Here is a 25,686-nt window from a genome sequence, read left to right as displayed (position 1 = left end):
GCCAGCAGGCCAGAATTAGCACCAATTAAATAAATCCATTGCCCAGACTCAACAGCAGTGCCCACGTATTTGTCTAACTGAGCTAAACAGAAGTGGTCTGGCGTGTCTCTTGGATTAAGCACTCAAAGCAACTCGCCGACAAATAAAAATAACCAACCGAAGTCGATTTATGCCCCTCCGGGGGATTGTATTATATCGTACAAATAGTCGTATATTATATATATTATATATCCGAGGCGTATTAACACGTGCACCGCTGACAAGTGGCCAAGTGGAAATCTAATAAAAGAGGATCCCTAAAAATAGATTAGCAATCTTGATTTGCGTCATGTTTTTATTACTTATTTTTATACCCTTGCAGAGGGCAATTTTATTTCAATCAGAAGTTTGCAACGCAGTGATAATAATGTAATATGTCCCTAGTTGTTTTAAATTAATTTTTAATTTGATTCTCATGTACTTCAAGTTCATTATTTGATAACATTTTCTTTGGATTTTCTATCATGTTCTTGAATACTTTCAGATTTTTAACTGCCGTTCTTGATTTCTTTTTTAAAAAGCTAGCCTACCTTAAATCGTAGTTTTGATCTTAAAATAAATAATTTAATTATTTACTGTCTAATTGATGTACTCACTGCGAAAAATCCTTGGTGCACTGCAATCTTCGTCTTCTTGAAGTAAGATAATAACTGCAACAACTTTATCCGCAACATTTACACTTTACACTTTACCCTGAAATTAAATAAGAAACAAAAAATAAAATAAGTAATTTGTTAAAAATAGTAATGGTCAGTATTAATTTGTTAGCAAAGAAGGTATTTACCTTTTTGGGTTATTGATTCACTGCATCTTGAAGTTCACTCCAAGTAGAAAAGTATAGTCATCACCTGTAACGAAAAGAAGGATTTCAAAATATTAGTTAAATTATTTTACACAAATTAATTATTATAATAATACACACCACAACGAGTTGATGCACTGCATCCTGGAGTGGAGTTCAATAGGAGAATCACTGCAACCACTTTATCCGCAACACTTACACTTCACCCTGAAATTAAATAAGAAACAAAAAATTGAATAAATAAATTGTTACAAATAATATAGCAACAGTTAGAATTAATTTTTTAGTAAAAAAAAGGTACTTACCTCTTTGGGTTATTGATTCACTGCATCTTGAAGTTCACTCCAAGTAGGAAGGTATAGTCATCACCTGTAATGAAAAGAAGGATTTCAAAATATTAGTTAAATTATTTAATACAAATTAATTATTTAAAAATGGAAAGAAGGATATCAAAATATTAGTTAAATTATTTAATACAAACTAATTATTTAAAAAAATACATACCCCAATGAGTTGATGCACTGCATCCTGGAGTGAAGTTCAATAGAAGATCTCGCCATTAATCCTTGATTTTGCAGCCTGTTCTCCAGTCCATTTAGGTTGTATCAGCATTCCATAAATGCCCGCATTCTTACAACTATTCTTACTAAATATTTTAATATAATTTGGCCCTACTTGTTTGAAATTATGGAATGTGTTTGATTTTTATGTATTTGATAAAGTGTACTTTTTGAATTTCTTTCATGTTCTTGAATACTTTTAGATCTTTAACTTTTGCTCTGGATTTCTTTGTCAAAAAAGCTAACCTACCTTAAATCGTATTTGTCATCTTAAAATAAATAACTTAATTATTTACTGTCTAATTCATGTACTCACTGCGAAAAGCCTTTGTGCACTGCAATCTTTTGCCTTCTTGAAGTAAGATCATAACTGCAACCACTTTATACGCAAAATTTACACTTTACACTTTAACCTGAAATTAAATAAGAAACATAAAATAAAATAAGTAATTTGTTACAAAGCCTTTGTTACAGTAAGAGTTAGTATTGATTTGTTAGTAAAAAGGGTATTTACCTCTTTGGGTTATTGATTCACTGCATCTTGAAGTTCACTCCAAGTAGAAAAGTATAGTCATCACCTGTAATGAAAAGAAGGATTTCAAAATAATAGTTCAATTATTTAATACAAATTAATTATTTAAAAAATACATACCCCAATGAGTTGATGCACTGCATCCTGGAGTGGAGTTCAATAGGATAATCACTGCAACCACCTTATCCGTAACATTTACACTTTACCCTGAAATTAAATAAGAAACAAAAAATTAAATAATTAAATTGTTAACTTGTTTAAAATAGTAATGGTTAGTATTAATTTGTTAGTAGAAAAGGTATTTACCTCTTTGGGTTATTGATTCACTGCATCTTAAAGTTCACCCCAAGTAGAACACTACAGTCATCACCTGTAATTAAAATAGAGATTTCAAAGAATATTAGTTAAATTATTTTATACAATTAAATTTAATTATTTTATTTTAATTAATTTAAAAAATACATACCACAATGAGTTGATGCACTGCATCCTGGAGTGAAGTTCAATAGAAGACCTCGCCATTAATCCTTGATCTTGCAGCCTGTTCTCCAGTCCATTTTGGTGGTATCAGCATATATCTCCGGTAACAGCATTCTTACAACTATCCTTACTATATACAGCTGTGTTCATAATAATAGCAGTGCTGATGACGTAAATGTTTAAGATCGAAAAATCATAGTATAAACACTAAATTGGGACAAATTTGGTTTACATCAACATAATGTATTTAATTTTAATTATGTTAACATTTGTTTCAGTTTAATAACTCCATTTTTTTGGAAAATATAGATAATAACAAAATAATAACGACAAAATGTGCTGTTCATAATAATAGCAGTGTTACCAAAAAAAAATTAAAAAATTCAACAAATCTTAAAAATAATTTAATACAAATAACTTTAATGATAAATATTAACTAATATTTTGTCGTAAAACCTTTTTGGCTATTAAGCTTCACACCTACGTGGCATGGAGTCCACCAAGTCCTGGCAGCGCTTTGGGGGGAATCTGCGCCCACGCGTCCGGTACAAATTGTCAAAGCTGCGACTTTAAAGTCGGGGATTTCTTTGCCACATATCGCTTGATGTCCACCCATAAATTTTTCATCGGATTTAAATCCGGGGACTGTGCTGGCCACGACATTACATCAATGTTTTGTTAAATAAACCAGCTCTTAGCCAATTTGCTGGTATATTTTGGGTCGTTATCCTGCTGGAAAGACCATTTTAAGGGCATATCCTACTGTGCATAAGGAAGCATAACATTTTTTAGTATGTCCACATAGACGTGTTGGTCCATGATCCCATAGATCATATGTATGCGACCCACGCCGCTGTACGAAAAACAAGCCCATACCAATATTTTAAGGCCACCTTGGTTAACGGTCTTAAGAGTGTGGTTTGGGTGGTACTCAGTGTTTGGGGGTCGTCGGACATACTGTCTGGAGCCTGTCCCACCAAACAAGACCAGTTTGGACTCATCTGTCCAAAGAATATTGCGCCATTTCGTCACTGGCCAGTTCAAATGGCTTTTGGCAAACTCCAATCGAGCTTGGATATGCCTTTTACCAAGTAATGGCACCTTTCGGGGGCTTCGCGCATTTAAATTTCCATTTACTAATCGAAGGCGAATGGTGACGTCGCTGATCCCCAACTTCAGCTCCACTTTTACATCCCTAGAAGATGCAAGAGGATTCGCTTTGCTGAAGCACACTATTCGTCGGTCCTTAATATCGGTTGTTTTTCGTTTGGGCCCACGTGTTTTGGCCTTCCAATCATATTTAAATGGCATTGGATACCATTTTGGTAGAACAATTTACCATATCTTGGATTTTTTTATAGGTTTTTTCCTGCTTTCTAAGCTGAACTATCAAATTCCTCTCTTCCTCTGAACAGTGTTGTCCTCTACCCACTAAAATTAAAATTTTTGCATGGTTATTGTGTATTTTCATTTAAATTATATTAATAAACTCAAGCAGTCTCACTTTTTGCAACATTTTTAATGTTTTCGGCACTTTTTGTGGATTAAAATGAAAAACTGCTATTATTATGAACAGCCAAAAACTTGTGATTTTGCACAAGAATGTCCAAAAAACGAAAATAAAAAGCAAATCTAATGAAACTTTTTAGTTTTCCTATCTCTATATTCCATTTTACAAAAAAATTGATCAAGCGATCAACTAACGAAAAGGAATATGCTAAAATTACCGTTGTTTTACTTCGTTGCTATTGCACTGCTATTATTATGAACACAGCTGTATATTAATATTATATGTCCCTACTTGTTTTAAATTATTAACTGTGTTTGATTTTCATATACTTCAAGTTCAATATTTGATAGTATACAACTTTTAAATTTCTTTCATGTTATTGAATACTCTCAGATCTTTATCTGTTGCTTTTACTTTCTTTTTAAAAATATTTTTGGTTTCTTAAAATAAATAACTTAATTATTTATTGTCTAATGGATGTACTCACTGCGTAATAACCTTGGTGCACTGCATCCTGATTCCCATTCTCAAGTTGCAAGTAAGATGGTGTCAACAATTATTTTCTGCAACCAGTCAAATACACAACCAAAAACCTGAAATGAAAATAAAATAAATATTTAATTAAATTATTATTATTATTATTGCACTACATTTACAAAAGGCCACGTCATCACTTAATTTAAAAAAAACTGCTACTCACCTCTTCAGGTTTGGAAGCACTGCATCCTGGAGTCCACTCCATGCAGGAAAGTATCGGGCACGTTCAAGTTCATGCCAAGTCAGGTCATGATGCAGTGCATCCTCCACTCCAGTAGGCGGAGTCGACCCATGATGCACTGCATCCGGGAGTGGACTCCAGTAGGCGGAGTCGACCCATGATGCACTGCATCCGGGAGTGGACTCCAGTAGGAGGAGTCGACCCATGATGCACTGCATCCGGGAGTGGACTCCAGTGGGAGGAGTCGGCCGGAGTCTCTCTCCCACTCTGGAACCACGTCACCAACACACACGCACACACACACACACTTCCAGAGACCGGAGGGAGTTTCTCAGAGAAACTGCCGGTCATCCCGGAGAACTAAGATTTTGACCAAAATCAAGGGGTATCCCACTACGAATCAGCCAGAACCACTTGGGAATTGCAAGTGCAAGAAAACGTTAAAAATTTAAAATTATCATTGTCGCTGACGTGGCCATATTAATTTAATTAACATAAAGTTAACATTACATTAACATTATAATAAAATACCATTTTTTTTAACATTAAATTAACATTATATTTACATTATCTGAATTAAAATTTTTTTTCCCAAATAACATACAAATTACCATTGAAAAATATTCGTTTTGCCCAAAACTACATAAAATTGCTTAAAAAAACCCCAGTTTTTTTGCAATATTTCAGGAAGTAGTCTTCCAAATGTGGAATGGCGTACATCGTTGAATTCGTATTAATATTCTTAACCCAGTGGCATTGACACCTAAAATTGTTGAAAATTTGCCATTTTTCACAACAAATAGATGAATTTCCAACAATGCAAAAATTGGGCAAAAATCATTTATTTTAATCGTTCAAATGTTAAAAATTTAAATTGCACATAAAGAATCTTTGTTTTATGTACAGACATATATATCCAGATAATATATCTCCGAAAAGATGTCGAAAGAAAATATGTTCAGGTAGAAAGCTCTGCTCTGCACTCGCTCAACCATTCTTCAAATTGTTGTCTTCTTTTAGGAACCAGTTTTTAACACGAAGTCGAGCTTGCGATTGTGTTCAAGACACTTGCACTTAGAGAAAACGGAAGTGAGTAGCCGTAAACACTTGCTATGTGGAACTCCCAAGAGAAAAATAAAACAACACCGTCTTGAAATGGAATATTTAATAAAAAATATACATATATATAGAGCATGTTTCATATATATATATATTCTGCTACATTTATGTACTCATATATAATGTTGTTTGTTTTTTTGTTGTTTTTGTTTCTTTTCCTTTATATGACATTTTGGAATGGTTATTTAATGCATTACATCGGCTTGTCTCTAGTGTGTCGGGTGTTCCGTGGTTTCGTGTGTGGGTGTTTAGTGTTTAGTGTTTAGTCAGATTTAATCGCTACATAGGCACGTCAGTTCTATTTGTTGATGCTGCTTGCAATGGATTCTTACAACTACACGCTTTAAAATACATGTTTATTAAATTATATTTCATAGACATCATTCTTTGCGTTGCATACAAAAAATTGTAATTATTTTTAAAATCTACTTTGTAAGCTGCGGCTAATAAATATGATATATATATATATATATATATATATAAAAAAAAAAAACAGAAAAAAATAGCTACAATTTAGTTTCGTACGCATTGTAATGTTACATATATTTTAAATAGATAATATATTTATGTAATGAATATAGAAATACTTTGCAAGTATGTGTGTGTTTGCATGTGTGTGGTTTGGTAAAGGGAGGGAATCATTCATCGATTGATTGATAAAAAGCAGTTACAATTACAGATTGTACACAAATATAAAAAAATACTATCTTAACCTTCGCTAACGCTCTCCCGCTCTCACTCACTCACTCTTGCTATCTCTTTTGCTCTAACTTCTAGCCTTAAAAGCTATACAAAGTAAATAGCGGACAAATGCAATTTAATCCACAACAAAAAAAATAAAATATACCTTCCTAAAATTGGCTGTAAATAAATACAGTTCAGAGTCCTCAGCTTCAGGTGTCTTCATTTCTTTTCTTTCTCTTTTTTTTTTTTTTTTTTTTTTGATTTGTTCTTTAGTGGTTTTTATCTCGTTTTCAACTAACAATTGGCTACCAAGTTTTCAACATTGATCGTTTGTTTCGTTTTCATTACTTTCGTACTTGAAATGGGGATTGGTTGGAGGATGGATTCGGACTCGGATTCGGATTCGGAGTAACTGTCTTTATGCAATTCAAACAGGAGAAAGAAAGGAGAAACGGGGTGAAATGTAGTCCTTCAATTTGTACCTTTTCGGGAGTTATTGAACTAATGGCTTGCCACCACTGCAAAGGCTCCAAGGATGAGTCCTTTTATAGATTTTGTGTGTTTTCTGCCTGGTTACAGCCGAACAAAATTTTGGTATATCTTTGGAAATGTAAACAATGTTTTTGAAATACAATAGATTTGTTTTAATTGGACTAAACTTATTTTATAATTTTACACCCAGTATAAGCTGGGTCTTAACAACTTCAAAATTAGCTAGATTTGTTATAGTTTCCTTGTTTTCTTTTCATTCAGATGAACTATTTGAAATTTCGTCAAGTTTAAATGCATGAAAAAGAAAAAGGTTTGGGTTCTCAGGGGTTTCCTGATCAAGTTTAAAAAAAGGAATTTTCTACAAAACCTTAGTGGTGTTTGGGCGACAAATTGGATATTGAATATCTTCCCTCTCCATCTCCCATCTCTCACTTTCGCATCTTCCTTCTCATTCACATATTAGTATTTCACATTCTTCTGTTTTTAGGTTTAGTTTTGTTTATAATTGCACTTATGTCGCTAGCTTTAATTACTCTCTCTAGCTGCTCTGTTTGTTCTGCTTCCGGTTGCTTTGTTCTGATTGTTATTTTATCGTTTGATGCGTTAATTTAACTAAATTAAAGTTCAGTACTTAATAACTGCTTATGTGTGTGTGTGTATGTGTGCGTGAGTAAAATAAATAAATTATAAATGGTGAAGACCTTTAAATACATTTCTCAGCTAAAAAAGCACACACACACACAAGGACATGCGATCAATAAATATGTAAATAAAATTATTATAAATTATCAGCTAGTTTTGTGTGTGTGTGTGTGTGTGTTGGTGTAGTGTATATGCGTGTCTGTGTGTGTGTGTGTGGATGAAGGAAGAGGAAAAGGAAGCTGCTGAAATAATAGAAAGGAAATGATTTCCTCGCTTGGAATGAACGTGTTTTTGGGCGTGTTTCTTGTGTGTGACATTCTAGGAATGCTTTGCATATACATATGTATATTGGATATATAAATCTAATACAGAGTCATACAATATATGCGTTCTCATATTGATTACAAATACAAATACATTTCAAGCGCGCTCTCCCTTTCAAATACTATATAAAAAATACAAGTTGTTCCTGTGCTGGTCTATGCATGTGGATTAGGGTGGCTCGAAAATAAAAACCTAAAAATCTTAATCGTGGACATAAGCGTGGTATTTCGTCGTGGAAACTGCTGGCGTTAAATAACAATTCAAGAATATTCAATAAAAAAAATAAAGCAATCCTTGCATAGGATGGGATTTCCAAAGTACACAAATCTCCTTTAAAAAATGTAATTTCTTGATTACACAGAAATCGGTTCGTACAAATTTTAAAAACTTGAGTAAATACATATTTAATTTTGCCTAATGTAATACTGTTCTACAGTTTTCAATAATTTGATGAAACAATTTGGTTATGCTCATAAAAAAAAGGGCGCTTGGTAGCTTAACACTTTCAGTTTCCAGACAAAATGCCGGAAAATCCCTTCAGCTTACGCTCTGCTCTACTTTTCTGTGCACGTGTAGTATGCATGTGTAATATTTAACTCTAGTTCTAGATGGGGAGGACTTCTGGTCGTTTGCTTAGCGCGTGAAGGCACTGAGAAAGTGGGGCCCACCCATGTCAAACTGCTGCTGCTCGAAGCTGTCGTCGGTTAAACCAAAGCTGCTGCTGGCCAGTCCGGCGCCTCCTCCTCCTCCGCCGACAACTCCGCCGACTACTCCGCCAACGCCGGCCAAACTGGCTGCCGCTGCTGCAGCTGCCACAGTGGCCGCCTTCAGCTGGCTGATGGCCAGCATGGGCGGCTTGTCGCCCGGCTTCCAACGCCGGTGGATGCCCATCGACTTGAGCTTCTGGCAGACGGACGACGGCGATATATTGATGCCCTTCTCGGCCAGACGGGCCGACACCTTCCAGTACTGAATGTTGCTGTCCTCCTTGATCAGCTCGAGTATTTCCCGCGTGATCTCCTTGTCGCGCAGCTCCCTTTCCGCTGCCTTCAAGCGGCGGCGTGGATGCAACATCTTAGGCTGCTGCTGCTGCTGCTGCTGCTGATAGTGTGATGTGTCCGCTGTTGCGTGGTGACGCTGCTGCTGCTGCTGTTGCTGCTGCTGTTGTTGCTGCTGCTGCTGCTGCTGTTGGAGCAGCAACTCCTGTTGCTGGCGCTGCTGTTTGATCAGCTCCATTTGCTCCAACTGCTGTTGCTGCTGGCGCTGCATCTCCTGCTGGCGTTGCTGCTGCTCCTTCTGTTGCTGGTGTTGCTGCTGCTGCTGTTGCTGCTGCTGCTGCTGGTGGTGTTGCTGCTGCTCCTTGGCGCTGAACTCCTCCGAGTGGCGGCCGTCGGAGCGCTTGTTGCGGTAGGAGAGCGGCACTCCCTTGAGAATGGCATCGCGCACCTTCCAGGCCGTCATTTGGGACACGTTGAGGGCCCTGGCTATCTCCATGGTGGAGGAGTTCTGCGCCACCAGCAGCTTGGCCATGGCGTACTTCTCGTCATCGATGAAGACGTTCGGCTTGCGTGGCTTCTTGCCGGTGGGCGTGGCTGCCGATCCGGCTGCCGAAGAGCCGGGAACGGGCACTGGAGCTGCCGTGTTGCTGCTGGAGCTGCCGTTGCTGCGGAGGACAAAGGTCAAAGCAAAAGGTCAACAAGGTCAAAACGATGGCTGAGTCGCTCTGAGATCACTCACCTCTCGTTGCTGTTCATGTGGGGCATCGAGCGCAGGGACAGGTTGACGGGCAGGGCATGCCTACAATAAATAATTATTTTGCAATCAGTATTTCAAGTTATCCAAAAAATAGAATTAACAAGTTATTCTAATCAACCAACTGGTTTAAAGAAAATTGAGAAATCCCAGACTTTCTTAACGTAGGTACATCTTTCAATATTTATCCGATTCCAAAGTACAATGCTTCTCCGAGTTTGTAGTTTAATTCCCTAACAAACTGCATCATTAGATAAATGTGTATTTTTGGGTCGATTTTATTGAGGGTTTATGCCCTTTCCCTTTCCAATTTTCTGAAAATTGAGTTTGCTTAAAAGAGGACAAAACCATGCACTTCTAAGTCCATAACTTTTTTAATCTATTTCCGATTTTAAATGAGTTTGTAGGTAAATTCTGTATTGAACTGCATCAGTAGTAATTTTTAATTTTTAATAAAAGTGGCAAAAAGTGAATTAGCACAGCCCCCAACTATTCTAATTTCAATCTGAATCGGAAGTTTGTCATTAAATTAACTCTTTGCAATTTTAGTTTTCTTTTAAGCCAACTTTTTTTTCTATTTTTATGAAATAACTAACCGTGTCCAAATTGGTCGTGCCAAGAACACAAAAGATAAAGACCACGTTGTACCGATAATCGTGATAACCATTCATGTGTATTAGGAAATATTTTTGATAGTAAATGCTGCTAATTATATTAGCAATAATTGATTAAATAAAATAAAGTATAAGTCCGAACTTACACATACATATAAAGGTATTTTTTGTAGTGAGAATGATTGCTAATCGTATTCACGAAGTTAAATATTTATGACTAACTAACTAAGATAAGAATGCTTCTACAGCCAAAGTTCCCTAAATCGAGCACCTATATTTTGCCCGAATATAAGTTATATAACTGATCAGATATAAGCGTCTACTTACATGACGGCAGGCGGATAACGAGTGAGCATCGGCATCCCGCCGTTGTGGGCCTTCTGGTGCTGCAGCTGCTCCCTTTCCCGCTCCCGCTCCCGCTGCTCCCGCTCCCTCTCCCGCTCGCGGTGCTGCTGCTGCAGCTGCAGCTGCTGCGCGTTGACGATGTGCGGGAAGTGCTGCGACTCGGCCAGCAAGCGCTTGTAGACCTCGACATCGGACCGCCCGGCAGCGTGGACCTGCAACCCCGGACCCGCGACCCCGGACGAGCCTCCCAGCGATCCCGGCTGCAACTGCGGCGCCGGCGAAGAAGATCCCGGTCGTCCTCCCCCGTTCAAGTGATGCTCGTTGTTTTCGGTGCCCTCGAAGGGATCGTGCTCGATGGGATCGGAGTCGGGATCGGGGTCGTAGCCATTGTGCAGCAATCCGCAAACGGCGTCCTCGTCGGCCATGTAGCCAGCCGTCTCCTCGGCTCCGATCTCCTCCGCTCCGCACTCGTCCACCAAGCCAAGCGGATGGTGCGGATGATGGGAATGATGGTGGTGTTGCTGCTGCTGCTGCTGCTGCTGATCCTCATCCTCGCTGTCCTGCCGCTCCTCCTTGATGAGACCCAGGCCCAGGTGGCCGTAGGGAAGGCTCAGGTGGTTCAGGTGTTCCCGTTCGCCAGCAGGTGCCCCCTGCTGCTGCTGCTGCTGCTCCTCCTGCTGCTGCTGTTGCTGCTGATGATGATGATGCAATTGCTGGAGCTGCTGCTGATGGTGGTGGTGTTGCTGCTGCTGCAACTGTTGCAGGTGCTGGTCCTGTTGCTCCTGCGATGGATCCACCACGCGCTCGTGCAGACTGACCCCGTTGACCAGACTCTTGCGCAGGCGCCAGGCGAAGGTGCGCGAGATGTTCAGCTCGTTCGCGATCACCGTGGTGGTGGCCTCGCGCAGGATCAGCTGCTTGGCCAAGGCGATCTTCTTGGCGTCCAGCTTGATGCGAGTGCGTCCCTTTCTCTTATTGGCCAGGCCCAATCTGGAAACGGAAACAAACCACTTGAAGTCGTAGAGGCCATCCCTTGGAAGTCAACCCATCACCCAAAACTTACTTGCGATTGCTCACATGGAGATCGGGAACCGCTGGCTTGCGGGCTCCTCCGCCGGCAATTCGCTTCGGGAAATTGTTGAACTGCACTATGTTCTGCTTGAACAGCTGCTGCAGTGGCCTAAAAAAAAGGGAAATATCATTTAGGGTTTTTCTTCACCTCGGGGAATGTCAGTTGGGCACTCACATTTTGGCCGCCTTCGAGGGGCAGCCGGTGCGCTTGTGCCAACCCAAGTGGTGGCCCGTGGGGAAGAGGACATGGCAATCCGAGCACTGCATCGGCCGGCTGAAAGGGATTGAAATTGAAATGAAATTAAAATTGAGATTGAATCTTAAATTAAAATATAAATTGAAGTTGAAATTGAAATTAGAATTGAAATTAAAATTAAAATTGAAATTGAATTGAAATTGAATTTGAAATTGAAATTTAATTGAAATTGAAATTAAAATTGAAATTAGAATTGAAATTAAAAATTGAAATTAAAATTGAAATTGAAATTAAAATTGAATTTAATATCTGACCCCGTATGTGACCCCTTGACCCCTTGCACTCACGTTTGGTTGCGACGCTTCTTGACGCATCGCCCGCGCCGAATGTGCTTCTCCAGGAAACGCTTGTAGAAGTAGGTCTTGCGGCAGTTGCTGCACTCGTACACCGGACCCGGGGCTCCGTGGACGCTCTGCATGTGCGCCTTGAGGATCTGCTTCATCTCGAAGATCTGGTAGCAATGCGGGCACTGGAAGCCCGGTCCCTGCATTCCAGCCACGACGCCAACGCCTCCGACTCCGTTGACCAAGTCGTTGGGGTTCGAGGGATCCGCTGGCGCTTCATCGCCCGGCGTGATCAGCTCGATCTCGGGTATCAGCGGCAGCGACATGTCTTCATCATCGTCGTCGTCGTCGTCGTCGCGATGCTGCTGGTCGAGATCGAGGTCCATCTCCTGACCCGCGGGACCGGTGGCGGAGCCATTGGGGAACTTGTTCATCTGATGCTGCATGTACTCCTGCATCAGGCGAATCGAGTTGAAGTCGTATGGCTCCTTGGGATGCACTCCGTGGACGGTTATCTCGCCATCGTCATCGTTGTGGTGATGGTTCAGTGGGGTTATCTCCTCCACATCCTCACCATCCTCCCCGTCCTCGGGATTCGCCCCTTCCATCCCATTTCGATCCCCTTCCTCCGGCTCCTCAATGTTGCCAGTTCCCTCGGGCGCCTCGTCATCCCCGTCATCCCGATGACCATTGATCGTCTGGCCATGGCCGTTCTGCAGCCGCTTGTGTGCCTCGCTTCCAGCTTCAACTTCTTGGGCCTGATCCTGGTCCTGATCGTGATCCTGATCATTGTCCTCGTCCTCGTCGTCGGAGGAGGAACTGCTGCTCGTCGAGCTGCTGCCACTTCCGCTGGCGCTGCTGCTGCCGCTGCCGCTGCTGCAGCCGCTGCTTTTGGCCTGATCGGCGGCAGCGCTGCCGGACTCCAGCGGATCGGCGCCCTCGATCTTCTGGAGCCTCAGCTGCTGGCGGTAGAAGCTGTCCGCCTCCTCGCACTTCTTCTTGAACACGCAGGCCGAGATCGCCGTCTTGGCACAGCCAACGCACACCTGTTGCGGCAAAGTGTCGTTCTTGCTGATCTGTAATTAGTAAACGTACAAAAACAGTTACAAATGTATTCTTTCCTTTCTTATTTTTGAGATGTAAAATGTAATGTAGTGTAAAATATGTAATGTAAAATGTGTTGTTGTTTTTAATTTCTGTGAGGAGCTTTCTCGAAATTTGATTGAAAACAAAAACCTTTTTTATCTACGCCATTTAACGGTATTCCAGTTGCAGATTTCAGTTGTCCAGATCGGTGGCAGACGTTACGAGCGCCCAAAAACAACATGGAATTCCTTGGATTGGCAACATAATCTACTCAAGTGGGAAAATTGCACAAATAAACCAGAAAATTGCAGCAACGGTTAAGGAAAAACACATAAGGAGAAAATCAAATCGAAATATGCACATGAATTGTAAAAACTCCAATGCGAAAAAGGGGGGCAGAGACACACACGCGGCAAGGAAAACACACAGAGCCACCCCATTCACATTCACGTGCCACCTCCACCGCCCCTCCCCCCATTACTTCACCCCCCACTTCACCCCCCACCAGTCGAGAACCGAGGGGCCAACGAACGTCTAAGCCGAGCATAAAGTGGCAAATGGGCAAAGAGCAAATACACATAAGGAAAAAATGTAGCTCAACGAAAGATTTTCATTTCTTATTAAAAACTTGCTACTAGGAGAGATCTAGTTTAAAGCAGCATTGAGAATTATATTGAAAACATGTTTTCTTTTTGTGTAGAGAAGCAAAAGAGATGATTTGTAACTCGGAAAAGAGAGCTAAGAGAGCCGAAACTATAATGTTAAGTAAAGGAAAAAATGTGTGGAATTAAGCCAAGCACAAGCAAACATATCGACGACAAAAGACAAACACTTTTATACAACAATTCAAACGGTAAATTATTTTTCAAAAGCCAAAGCAGCAGAGAAACCAAACGAAATGAAATGAAATGAAGAAATACGAAATACAAAATACGAAGACAAGACCCCCAAGAAATTCCATCGAGCGACGACGGAAAAAATATGAAACGCTCGTTGAAAAATTGTATACACAATATGAATAAAATAAACTAACCAAAGCCGAAGCCATTCCACCGAACAAATAAACAGAATAAATGGCCAAAGAGGAGTGGAGCAACAAGACAAAGCAATGAAAACTGATTCCAAATTACACACACACACATATGGGATACAAGATATGTATAATACGTACGGGGCGAATGTGTATGAAAATTAATATGAATAATAAATACGTGGTGTAGCTGGGTGTTGGTGTGAATAACTTTCATGTGTTTGCTTTTTTTAGTTTTAGTATTCCACGAAGAAGAACAAAACAACAATCTTGGATTACACAGAAACAGTGGGCTCAAATAGTCGACACACCTCGTTAAAAATAAACAGAGACCCCAAGAAGATCTTTCACCTCAGTCCTTCCGTTCAACGAAACCGTTTGTCAAATAATATTCAAATGGAATTCTATATGAAACATACATACACCTGCACATACTCTAAGCGCTCTTAGAAAAATAGACGGCTTGTATGGAATACAAATTAGGATCGATTTTATAAGCTAACATCTCAAAAAGCTCCACAGAATCAGCGAGATAGAAAATTAAATAAGACGTTCTTATTAAAAACTTAAACCCAAGAAGATCATATAAGATTATTATACAAATTTTACATAATTTCTTTGTAACGTAATTTTAAAATAAACCTAAGAAACAGTTGTGTATTCCACGTGCTTATAACGTTTATTTTAATCAGACATTACGAAAGCAACCCTAAAACCTTTCTTATCAAAAAATGTACCATCTCAAGATGATAAGAGGGCAATGTAAATAGAAAACTTAAATGTAAGTATGTACATACATTTGTTCTACAAACCCAATTTACGTCAGTTAACTTTTCGTTTGACATCTAAAAATAAAATAAACAACAGAAATGACTATATCCTATATGTGTACCTTCAAAGGGGTTTCCTACCTATTTAACTATAGTAAGCATGCTTCATACATAAACATGTATGTATGTACTAGAAGCCTGACCTTGCTTATCACCTTTTTATTATTTTGATATGATTTCTTGGTTTAGGAATTGTTACCCATTTAATGACCTTTCCAGCTTCCTTAATATTTAAGCCCCCGCTTTTTTCTTACTCACCTTAACGTTGGCCAGCGTGGTTATCTTCTGCCAAAGCGCATCCTCGCCGAAGATGGGAATCATTGGCCGGCTGGCTGTTGTGGCTGTGTTGCTGTTGTTGTGCTGATGGTGGGTGGTGATGCAGATGCGACATAACGGTCCACTTCCGCCACCAACATCCTGCTGTTCGCTCTCCATCGCAAGAGTTTGGAACAGCGGAGACTGGAACAGAAGCCGAAGGTGATGGTGGAGTTGCTGCAGGAGTCACAGAAGTAACCGCTGGCCATAAACTGCATGCCTTCCAATGGATCCTGATCCTTCTTCTTCCACTGAGCTCTCTCCTGCCCCCCAATCTTCTTCGGTGGGTGGGATCAATTAGTCAATCAAAAGCCAATATTCGATATCAGGGGAATGGATTGCAAAGCCGGCAACAAGTGGCCCTCTCTCACGCGGGAGAGGAGCGCGTGGAACGAGCGGAAGGGCGGTGAAACGGAAACGCAGGAACGGAACGTTCCGATTGTACCGACGACGTTTGGTTAACTGAAATGGGAATGCAGAGCAGAACAAGAAAACTATTTATTAATAATGGGGCATAAACGAAAAATGTGTGTACGAAAACAAAAAAAAAAGAAATACGAACACGAATATATATGTATGTGTACGTATGATACGAAGGCAGCTACGCTCAAGACGCAAAGAAAACTAAATAATAGTTAACAAAACAACGAGCGAGCAAACTAGAAAATAAATGTGAAAAATAAAAAACACACACAGTGATGGCAACACAATGGCACACATACCAAAATACTCCTTGCCCGAACGTTCGTACAAACATACTCTTATTGTGGGGATTTCAAAAAAACAACGGCAGCAACAACAAAACAATTCTTACTGTCGTAGTCGCCATACAAAAGTTATGAACTTGATACACACACAAGCACATACAAAAATAAAATTACACAAAAGAAAACAAGTCGAAACTAAAAAATAACATTCATAGAGACAAACACACTACACACACAAAGTTACAGAGGTATCTCACGGATACATTGGCAGAGAGACACGAACAAATAATAATAGCAAAAATCGTAACGAAACGAAATGAAATAAAACTTTATATCTACAAAGTTGGGAATGCGGGGCGGCTCGGTGGGAGGGAGGGAAGGTTATGGAGGAGATAGGGCGGAAGACAAAGCACACAAAGTACGATAAATTCATGCTCGCTCTCTTTCACTCATTATGAAATGGGAAAAATTGCTGTAATTTAGTTAAGCAATTAAGTTTTACTTTGCCATTCGCTCCATCGATAAACGCATCTCGATCAATAAATCACCAGCGTCATCGATAAGCCAGCGGCAAAAAGTCATCGAACTATCGACGTTTCCATTCCATTTAACTTCAACCACTCCCCCTCGCAACTACTACTGGAAAGAACAAGGTGAACGAACGGAAATGGAAAATGCGTGGAACACAACACAGAGAACTACGAACAAATTCCAAATGCAATTCAAGTTCAGCAATGGAATGCAAAAATTCTCAACCAGTTTCTCCTTCTGGGCACTTTTTTGCAAAAACCATACCCAAAAAACACAACAAAAAAATATAGTCGCGGTGTGTGGGGCAATGGGGGGTTAAGAATCCTAGGCACATGAGTTTGCAAATTGAAATTCTGTTTTGATCTTCTGCGCGATCTCTCTTTTTCCCATCTGCATGGAAAGAGAACAAGAATAAGCTCTCGCATAATGATGCACAGCGAGCGAGAGAGAAAGATAGAGAGGGGGCTAGCACCTGGAAACTGGAACTGGTAAAAGACCAAAGCAATTTGCAATACATATTTGTACAACGAGTACATCCCCCCCAAACGCCATCCTCCCACACCTTGTAAAACATAATGCATAGCGAGATATGAACACAGTTTAAGTTCTACAGTTTTAAGCAATGTTTTTTAATATGGAATTTGAGAATTGGAGTTTAAATTATACAGGGAATAGAGTTAAGCTTAAACAAACCTTGTTTCTTTCTACAAAAATACCCCTCGATAGCTATAAGCAGCTGGGATTCTAAAATCGTTGCATAATGTTTGGCGCTCTACACAGTAGCTCGGTAAACCTATTACAAATAAACTAATATCATAATAATAGCAATTCCTAAATACATAGTTTAAAATTAGCTATACAATTAATTAAAATAATTAATTCTGTTATAAACTCAATTAATTCAAAATACAAAAATGTCAAAGTCAAAGCGTTCGTTTATTATAAAACTGCAACCGCTTTTTTATTACAAAATATTCAAGAAAAAAACTTGTTTGTGTTCCATAAATAATCTTTAAAAGAAACTTGAATTTTTATGAGACAGATGGTGGTTGGAATTATGGAAGTTCGACTGTATATGATTACTTTCCATGTCTGTAAGAGACCCGCATATGGAACTACCGCCCCTCTCGCTTCCACCTCTATCAATTACCATTTCAAGTCAGAGCCAGACATTGTTTAAAGTTTAAAATAAAAATTAACTAAAATGGAACCCATATAAAGGCGCGAGATGACGGCCAAGAAGGGGGGCCGCGCGGACTGGTGGTGGGAAACGTCGTGGTTTTACACATATGTATGAGGAAATATACGGAATAGGGAGCAAGCAAAAACTTTATAACAAACGAAATGCTTATTACTTATGAGAAGGGGGGCAGGGCAATGGGGAGGTGGTGGGCAGTGCGTAAGAGTCGAGCGGAAAAGCAGGCAGAAAAGTCAAGAAACTCGAGATTTCTGTTTCTGCACAAAGACAAGACTAGGAAACTAGAGAGAGAGAAGATTTCGCAGAGCCGAAGTCGAATTCGAGCTCCAAGCGAACCGAGGCGAACCCCAACACGAACCTCAAAAGCAAGCAAGCAAACCCCAACGAACCCGAACCCGAACCCGAACCCGAACCGAACGAATCTACTCGACTACTCTGCAACTATTCAAGAAGTCGCCGCGTCGAGAAAAGCAAATACACACTACACACTATACACTACTTACACTTACTATCCCATATATCCCAGGGAAAGACATGTGTGTTGGTTGCCTGCGATGGCTGCTTGTTGGTTTACCTCCACTCACACTGTGAGACTTAAAACTTTGTTATTTCTTTTTTATGATTATTTTAGCTATTGTACAGTTCCACAGAAAATTTATACACCGCACACGAACGACCAACTTACAAAGGGGGCGGTGGGCGGTGGGCTGTGGGGCTGTGGGTTTTTACTATACATACAGACAAACAGAATTTAATATTTGTGAGCATATTTGCGGACGGGTATGGAATGGAATAGAATAGAAGCACAGAAGAACGCCGAGAAGACGAAGAAGCCCATCTAGAAGAATTGAAGACTCTGCGCGCAATGACAAAGTAAACTTTTGTATCGGTACTTGTACCGTGAGTGTGTGTGTGTGTGTGTGTGTGTGCCAGTACTAGATAAATTCTAAACGCTGTCGTTGACTTAGAAAGTATTCCAAATAATAAAAGAAGCACAAGCAGTGGGCAATTCTTCTCTTAGCTTTGCAGCATTTTTTTTCTTTCCTAAGATCACAGATCAAGAACCCCAACCAGTGGAGAAAATGTGCAAGAAAGCCTTCCATGGCCTTGCATAACAAATTGCTGTGTTCATAATTGATTTAAGCCTGCATGCAAGAGTTGGAAGCAAAAGTTGGGGCAAAAGGAAAGATAAAAAGAGCTCACGGCAAGGGAAGAAAGCGGAAAAGGGGGGTGCGAGTTTGAGAGATTACAAAGATTATGCAATGCCCCCAAAAGAATATTCGTATCTACAGCTCTTACCGACATATGTATGTGTGTATGTATGAATGTATCCAACATGCACTGGCATCTACAGTGAGCCCCTAACTTGCATCTCGAAGATATTACAGCTGGGAAAACCGACAATTCAAATCGAGTGCGATCGTTAAAAATAAGTTAAACATTCCTATAAACGAGACAGCGTTGGTTTACAACAACTTGTTCTCCGACTTACACATGGAAATTCGCTGATGAAACTAACACCATTAATAAATAATGACATACTGATGACAAGGTCCGATTTTCAGATATGTTTATTATATTATTACTCGCTACTTTTCGTGTATGGGGGTATATTGTACTCGTCTGAGTAAATGTAACAGAGAGAAAATTCTGTTTTTTAAATATCTACATATGTGTTTGTATAACAGCCCGCATCTCAGAAATGTAAAGGGCTGGAGTGGTGCAAAATTTGTATGTAAATTTGAATTAAAACATTTAAACACAACATTTATTTATGATCCTGGTGATGTTATACTAATTCCTGAGGCCTGCATACAACTTAACGTTTAAGGGTTACGAGCATAAATGGTTGGAAATCTTCTAATCTAACTGCTCGAACCAAAGGTGGCTAAACCAGGTTATTTCGCCAAGCCAGAGACTACTGTGCTGCATATTAAAACCTTATATGGTTGTCGGTGGTGGGTGATCGAGGTGAGGTGAGGTTGGTAATTACAAACTCACGACAATGTGCGACGTGAACAATAATTTTACGTGTACTTGCAATAACAATAGCTCCGGAAGAAGAGACACCGGCACTCAGCCGCACACACACACACACACAAGTGATTACAGTGGCATCTGTCTGTGTGAGGAAATGTACACTCACAAACATCTGCAAGTTCAACCATAACACAAAAGGAGAAGATTGGAATGTGTTTATTTGTTTGTTTTAGTTGTTTCCTTACTGTCAGTTGACGAGATATTAATTTCGATAGTCGCTCGATATCGATGGTTCAATACGTTGGTATCAGGTTTATGTGATTATGTAAACAATTCGTCCAACTATGTACATACATACATATATATATGCCCCGATATAATATGCACACATACATACGTGGAAATAAAACCTAGATAAACGCTGAGGTTTTCTTTTCGCAGAAATACCCAAATAAATATTGCAAATATAATTTCTACAGAACTCCAAATTTAACAAAAGACAGAATAAGAAATACTAAGACCGCAGGAATGCGTACAATTAAAAACTGAAAGAAAACAAATAAAAGCGCTCTGATAATGAAGATTGCGGCAATGATGATGATGGAGCGAAGATATTAAGTCAGAAAAGAGATCGGTACGCGGGGCCTTAAACCAAGTCATCCGACTACTTCCACAAAAGGAGATGCGTGTGGGCGGGTGGGAGTGCCGAGTGGAAAGAAACGGCTTGAGAGGACAGCATGAGAAGAACAGGAATCAAAACTTGGTGTAAAGGGGGAAAAAGCCAGGCCAAAAACTAGATGAAAAACTTGGCAATGGCCAACGATAAGCCAAAGATGAGAGGAATAGCAAACAGAGAACGGAGAACCAAAGAACACCGATGCGAAGGAACCGCGAGTTCACAAAAGACAAGAAACCAGGCAGAAGAAAGAACCAGGCGCGCTCAATAGACAAGTTTCATATCCAGCAACTTGGCCATAAAAGCATCAGAGATGCAGCGCCCTCTCCTTACATCTTCCCATCAGTGTTGGAAAGAAACAAATGTGGAAAAAATAGTAGTAGCTAAAAGTAAAGTAGCATGGCAGTGTTTTAATGGCCGGTGCATGCGTTGCAAATTGTTTGACAGGGAGAACAAACTGACTCGAATAAGTAATGTTTACTTAAGACGCCTATAATACACAGTAACTAACAATAAAATATTCTCACAAGCTAAAAGAACTAGAGCTATGATAAGATCCTATTCCTAACTTAAAGTTTAGTTATTATATAACATTTAATTAAAAAGTAAATTCTTAAAATTGTTTTGCTTAAACCCAATTCCCAACATTAACATTACTAAAAGATTTTGAGCACATAAGTAAGCAAATTGGAACGACAATGAGATAGCGTTACTATTATTCTGACCTCATTTGTTAATCCCAAGGGGAATCGCAGTGGAAATCCTCCAACCGCAAGAGCTCGCTTGATTGATACCCTGTACTTTAGTGTGTGTGTGTGTGTGTGTGGGGGGGGATGGGGGGTATAGCTCTTTTGGTGCGGTTTGGTCGTCGTCGGGTAACCACAGAAAGAGAAAGAATAAAGAACCCAAAGAAACTGTGCAGCATAGAAAAGTTTACAGCTTGAAAAATATTTTTATGGCCTTACATTTTGTGCTTGACTCTTGAGCGTGCGTGAGGGAGACGAAAGACAGCGAGTGCAAAGGAGATAGCAAGAGCACGTGCAATAAATGCAATTACCACATTCAAGCTAGCATCTGTCTTCTATGTGTGTGTGTGTGTATGTGTACGAGTTTATGGGTTCAAGTTGTACTTTTTCTACAGACTTTTATAGACGATTCTGATAAAATGGGTACCAAGGGTAGATTGATTGTTGCAACGAAAGGTGACATTGTAAGGAAGTATTTTATTTGGGTTAACTAGCTACAGAAAAAATTTACTCAGAATAATAATATGGGATTGCATAAAATTTAACAAAAATATGTACTATCTAACTATTCTAAATACTAGTACTATCTAACTATTCTAAATAACATTATTTAAAATCCGCGCATATCAAAGTGCCCACAGTGCCAATTATTGGGTATCACTTAGTCGATTTCTAGGACATGGCCCAAAACTACTTATTTATTTTATGCGTTCACCAATCTTGAGAAGCAAAAACAAATAAAGGAAAAACTTCGAGCTTAAACGACATTTGACTTTGCACTGCTTTTCCGTTTGCTTTGCCTTCTGCTTTTGCCTTTCGACTTGGCTGTCATTGCTTTTGCAGTTTTTTTTTTCTGTTACTGCACTTACATTTGTCGTATATTTTTTTTTTTTTTTCAAACATACCTACATATTTTTTCTTCATATGCATTTTTTATGTGCGTGTGAGTTGTCTATAATTGGATGTGTGTGTGAGTATCTGTGTGCGTGTGTTTGCCTCGGATCAAATTTGTTGAATTGTTTATTTAGTGCGGTGCTCTATTGTTGTTGCTGTAGCTGTTTATTGCTATTGCCGTGTGTGTTGCCTTGTTGTTTTTCCACCGTGTGTTTTTCTCTCTTTTTTTTATTATATTTTTTCGTTATTGTTATTATCGTTAGTTGGCTGCAGCAGTTGCATTCGCTCTCATCGTCTTTCTTTTTTTGTTTTTTGCCTTTTGCCGTCTCTTTCGTTTTTGGTATTTGTAAATTACATAAATTGTCTTGGACTATAAATTACGGGAAGATTATTATGGATTGTTGGTTGTGTGTCTTGTCTGCTTGTCTTGGTAACGAAACGAAACGATATGAAAAAACCGCACTCAAAAGTCACTTCTCCGCTTCGACTTCGTTTTTTATGCTTTTATAGAGATCTGCATTTAATGATACTCGAGTAGTTACATATGCATATCGGCAACTCTTTGTCTTTTTTCTTCAGTGTACCTGTATGTGTGTGCCACCTACAGTTGTCTTCGCAATAATAGTTATTGTTTATTTATTTTTCCAAACAGAAATACAATATTCCACACGTTCTAGTTGTTATTTTAACATTGAAACTATATTTTGCTAACTTATAAACAATCTATTGATAATTAAACAAGGCTAATGAAGTTAACTATAAAAACAATTTACAATGCTGAACTCATATTTTGTTGTCCGCAGTTGTAAGTAGGTGTGTGTTACCTTATTGTTGTTGCAGTTTTTATTTGAGCCCTGGTTTTTCTTGTTGTTTCTGAGTCACAGAGAAGCGAGCTTGGAAATTGGAAATGGGATATGGTAATGGTAATGTTAACAAATATGTGCAGCTCCACTCGTCTAGTGGGTTTTTTATCTTCTTTTCTGCAAATGCCAGCAAGGCAACTACAAAAAAAGGGAAGGGCCAAAACAACGCAAAGGATCACAAAAGGGGTTGCTGAAAAAACAGGAATCATTTGCCTTTTCATGGAAGAATAAGTACACGATTTTAAAGCTTTTGTGAAAAAATTGTGTCATTGAATTAGATTTATGCATTGACTTCTTTATTCTTTTTCTTTTAGGTATTTATTTAAAAAACTTGTTATCACGCATTTTATTATAACTATTGTCAAGGCAATTGTCATCTAGCAAAAAATCTATTCCGTTTTAATCATAGTTAAACATTAGAACATCCATTGGTTGGAATTTGATTAATCTTTCAACAATACTGTTATCTAAGCCACAAGGCTATTTAAATTTGTTTATCTAAGTCGCTATTTCACTATATTTCAACCCGGAATACGAAATGACTATTTCAAATTAACGTTCTAATTTAAAACAAATTGGAATAAATGGATCATTAACCAACACTGCTCTGGGATATGATTTCGTGGGAACTATTAAATTTATGAGTGCAAAAAAAACGAAACTAATGGGAAAAACATTAGTCGACAGCCTCTCGACGTGGAGATGTAATTAATTTTCGAGACTCGAGATCTTTAGAGCGCTACATCTACATAAGTGTTGCATAACAGCCGAGATTCCAATCAGAATATGTCAAACATCAAAGTAAAAACTTATCAGAACTGTGAGGGTATAACGGTTATGCATGTACATATGGTTGTGTGAATGATTTTTAGTTCGATTTTAGTGATCGACGAACATGCGGTGTAGAAATTTCCGCAAACGAAAACAAAAACAACAACGAATTTCACTTAATTCAATTTATGTACAATGCAAACACACATTTGCGAGGGCACTTACAGATACAAAACATACATACATTCAATACATACATACGTACATAGTTCGTTTTAACCTGACTTGTTGTTTTTCTCTATTTTATCAAGCGGGTGATCAAATACGAAAGAACAATAAACACGGATACTCACACACATTCTCAGTTTCTTAAACATTTTCGTAGGCATATTCAAAAAAAGAAGAAAAATAAAAATCGTAATCTTTCTGACATACAGATACCGACATACAGACACTAGCAGACATACACACAAATACAAGTTAACGCACTGATTTAACGTAACTATTTTAATAAGAACTAGCGAAGAGAGAGCTCACAAGAGAGCCAAGAAAACCTAGAGAGCGGCGCAAAAGGAGAGCAGAAAATGTATGGGGCCAAAGGGGGAGGGGGCCTCAAGGAGCGAGCGAGCGGGACAGGGATACAAAGGCAATAATAACAATAATAAATTGAAGAGTTAAACTAATAATGAAATTGTGTGTGCATATGTGTGTTTGCCTCCGATTGTATGTAGTATAATACGGCTCTCTCTCTCTAGCGCGTACTATAGTTAGTAATAAAGTCAAGTAAAATCGTCGTCGCACATACCTTTATTTAGTCGAAATTGCTATGTATTTATCTTGCTTCTTCTTCTTCTTCTTTGACGTTGACTTCGCTGCTTTGCTATGTTGCTCTTGTTGTTGTTGTTGATACTTTTGTTATTTGCCGTTGGTTTCGTGTTTTTGTTGTTTACTTTTTTTCCTCTTATAAGTTTTTCACACACAACAGAATCAAAATGGAATGTGAATGTGTAAAATTGTATTTATTACTGCTTTTGAAGTAGTTGCCTTGGATGTCTGTGTGTGAATTGTAAATTATGTTATGCGCTTTTAGTGCTTATATAAATTTTAATACCGTTGCTCCGATTTGATTTGTTCTTTGCTTTTTATTTCGCTTGGCTTTTCTTCTTGCCTTTCTTTTCGCTGCACATTCCAATTGAAGGAAAACCCGAGAGAACAAGAACCAAAAACAAACAAACAAAAAGAGAGGGGGCGGGGAATGGAGGGGACGCGACGGCACACACGCAGTCAAATCGCAGTTATAAAATGTATGTTTATCTGTATTTTTGTGTGTGTATGTTACGTTGGCGAATGACAATCAAAGGTAAACACAATTAAGAATATGCGCCTATTGCTGCAGTTGTTGTTGCCTGCGATTATCGCCGTCGTTCTTGTTGTTCTTGCTGTTGTTATTGTTGTTGACTTTTGTAGAGCGGCAAAGGTAAACTACGCTACCTGCCAACTGGCGCCGCATCACACGAGCACACACGTCCGTTCACGTCGAGAAAATCGGAAAAAAAAACTGAAACGGCCCCAAAACGCCATATAGTCTCCATTCAACCCCATGTTCAAATCAAACTCGGATTCCGACACAACTTGTTCAAACCTGATCCACGAACACGAATGAGTGATGTTAGTCATGAATCGAGCAATGTTAGCATGGAATGCGGCGATGTTAGTCAGCATGAACATGAATTGGAGCGGTTTTAGCTATGATCAACTCGAACTTGGAGCAACCCAACATGTTTGAAGGCTCTGCACCACTTACCCAACTGTAAGAGATGCGCACCTAAGCCAAC

General features: G+C 39.2%; 1 protein-coding gene across 3 annotated transcripts; it reads right to left on the bottom strand.

Moving 5' to 3' along the window:
- Positions 1 to 5,789: 5,789 nt before the first annotated feature.
- Positions 5,790 to 25,432, bottom strand: LOC108097246. 3 transcript variants are annotated; one of them, XM_043207361.1, is made up of 9 exons: positions 25,343 to 25,432; positions 24,657 to 24,904; positions 15,429 to 15,947; positions 12,228 to 13,300; positions 11,860 to 11,958; positions 11,677 to 11,793; positions 10,596 to 11,603; positions 9,640 to 9,699; positions 5,790 to 9,565 (listed from the first exon to the last, which is right to left on the bottom strand). In XM_043207361.1, exons 3-9 carry the CDS (start codon positions 15,603 to 15,605, stop codon positions 8,536 to 8,538), a joined length of 3,564 nt encoding a protein of 1,187 aa, XP_043063296.1. In that variant the 5' UTR covers positions 15,606 to 15,947; positions 24,657 to 24,904; positions 25,343 to 25,432; the 3' UTR covers positions 5,790 to 8,535. The 3 variants fall into 3 exon arrangements, with proteins under 3 accessions (XP_043063296.1, XP_043063295.1, XP_017054912.2); XM_043207360.1 differs by having other exon boundaries at positions 24,963 to 25,411; XM_017199423.2 differs by having other exon boundaries at positions 24,657 to 25,411.
- Positions 25,433 to 25,686: the final 254 nt, after the last annotated feature.

This window comes from Drosophila ficusphila, unplaced genomic scaffold, assembly GCF_018152265.1.
Source record: "Drosophila ficusphila isolate 14025-0441.05 unplaced genomic scaffold, ASM1815226v1 contig_198, whole genome shotgun sequence".
Taxonomy (NCBI): domain Eukaryota; kingdom Metazoa; phylum Arthropoda; class Insecta; order Diptera; family Drosophilidae; genus Drosophila; species Drosophila ficusphila.
The sequence above is the reverse complement of the archived record's forward strand: the minus strand, read 5'-3'. Positions and strand labels throughout refer to the sequence as shown.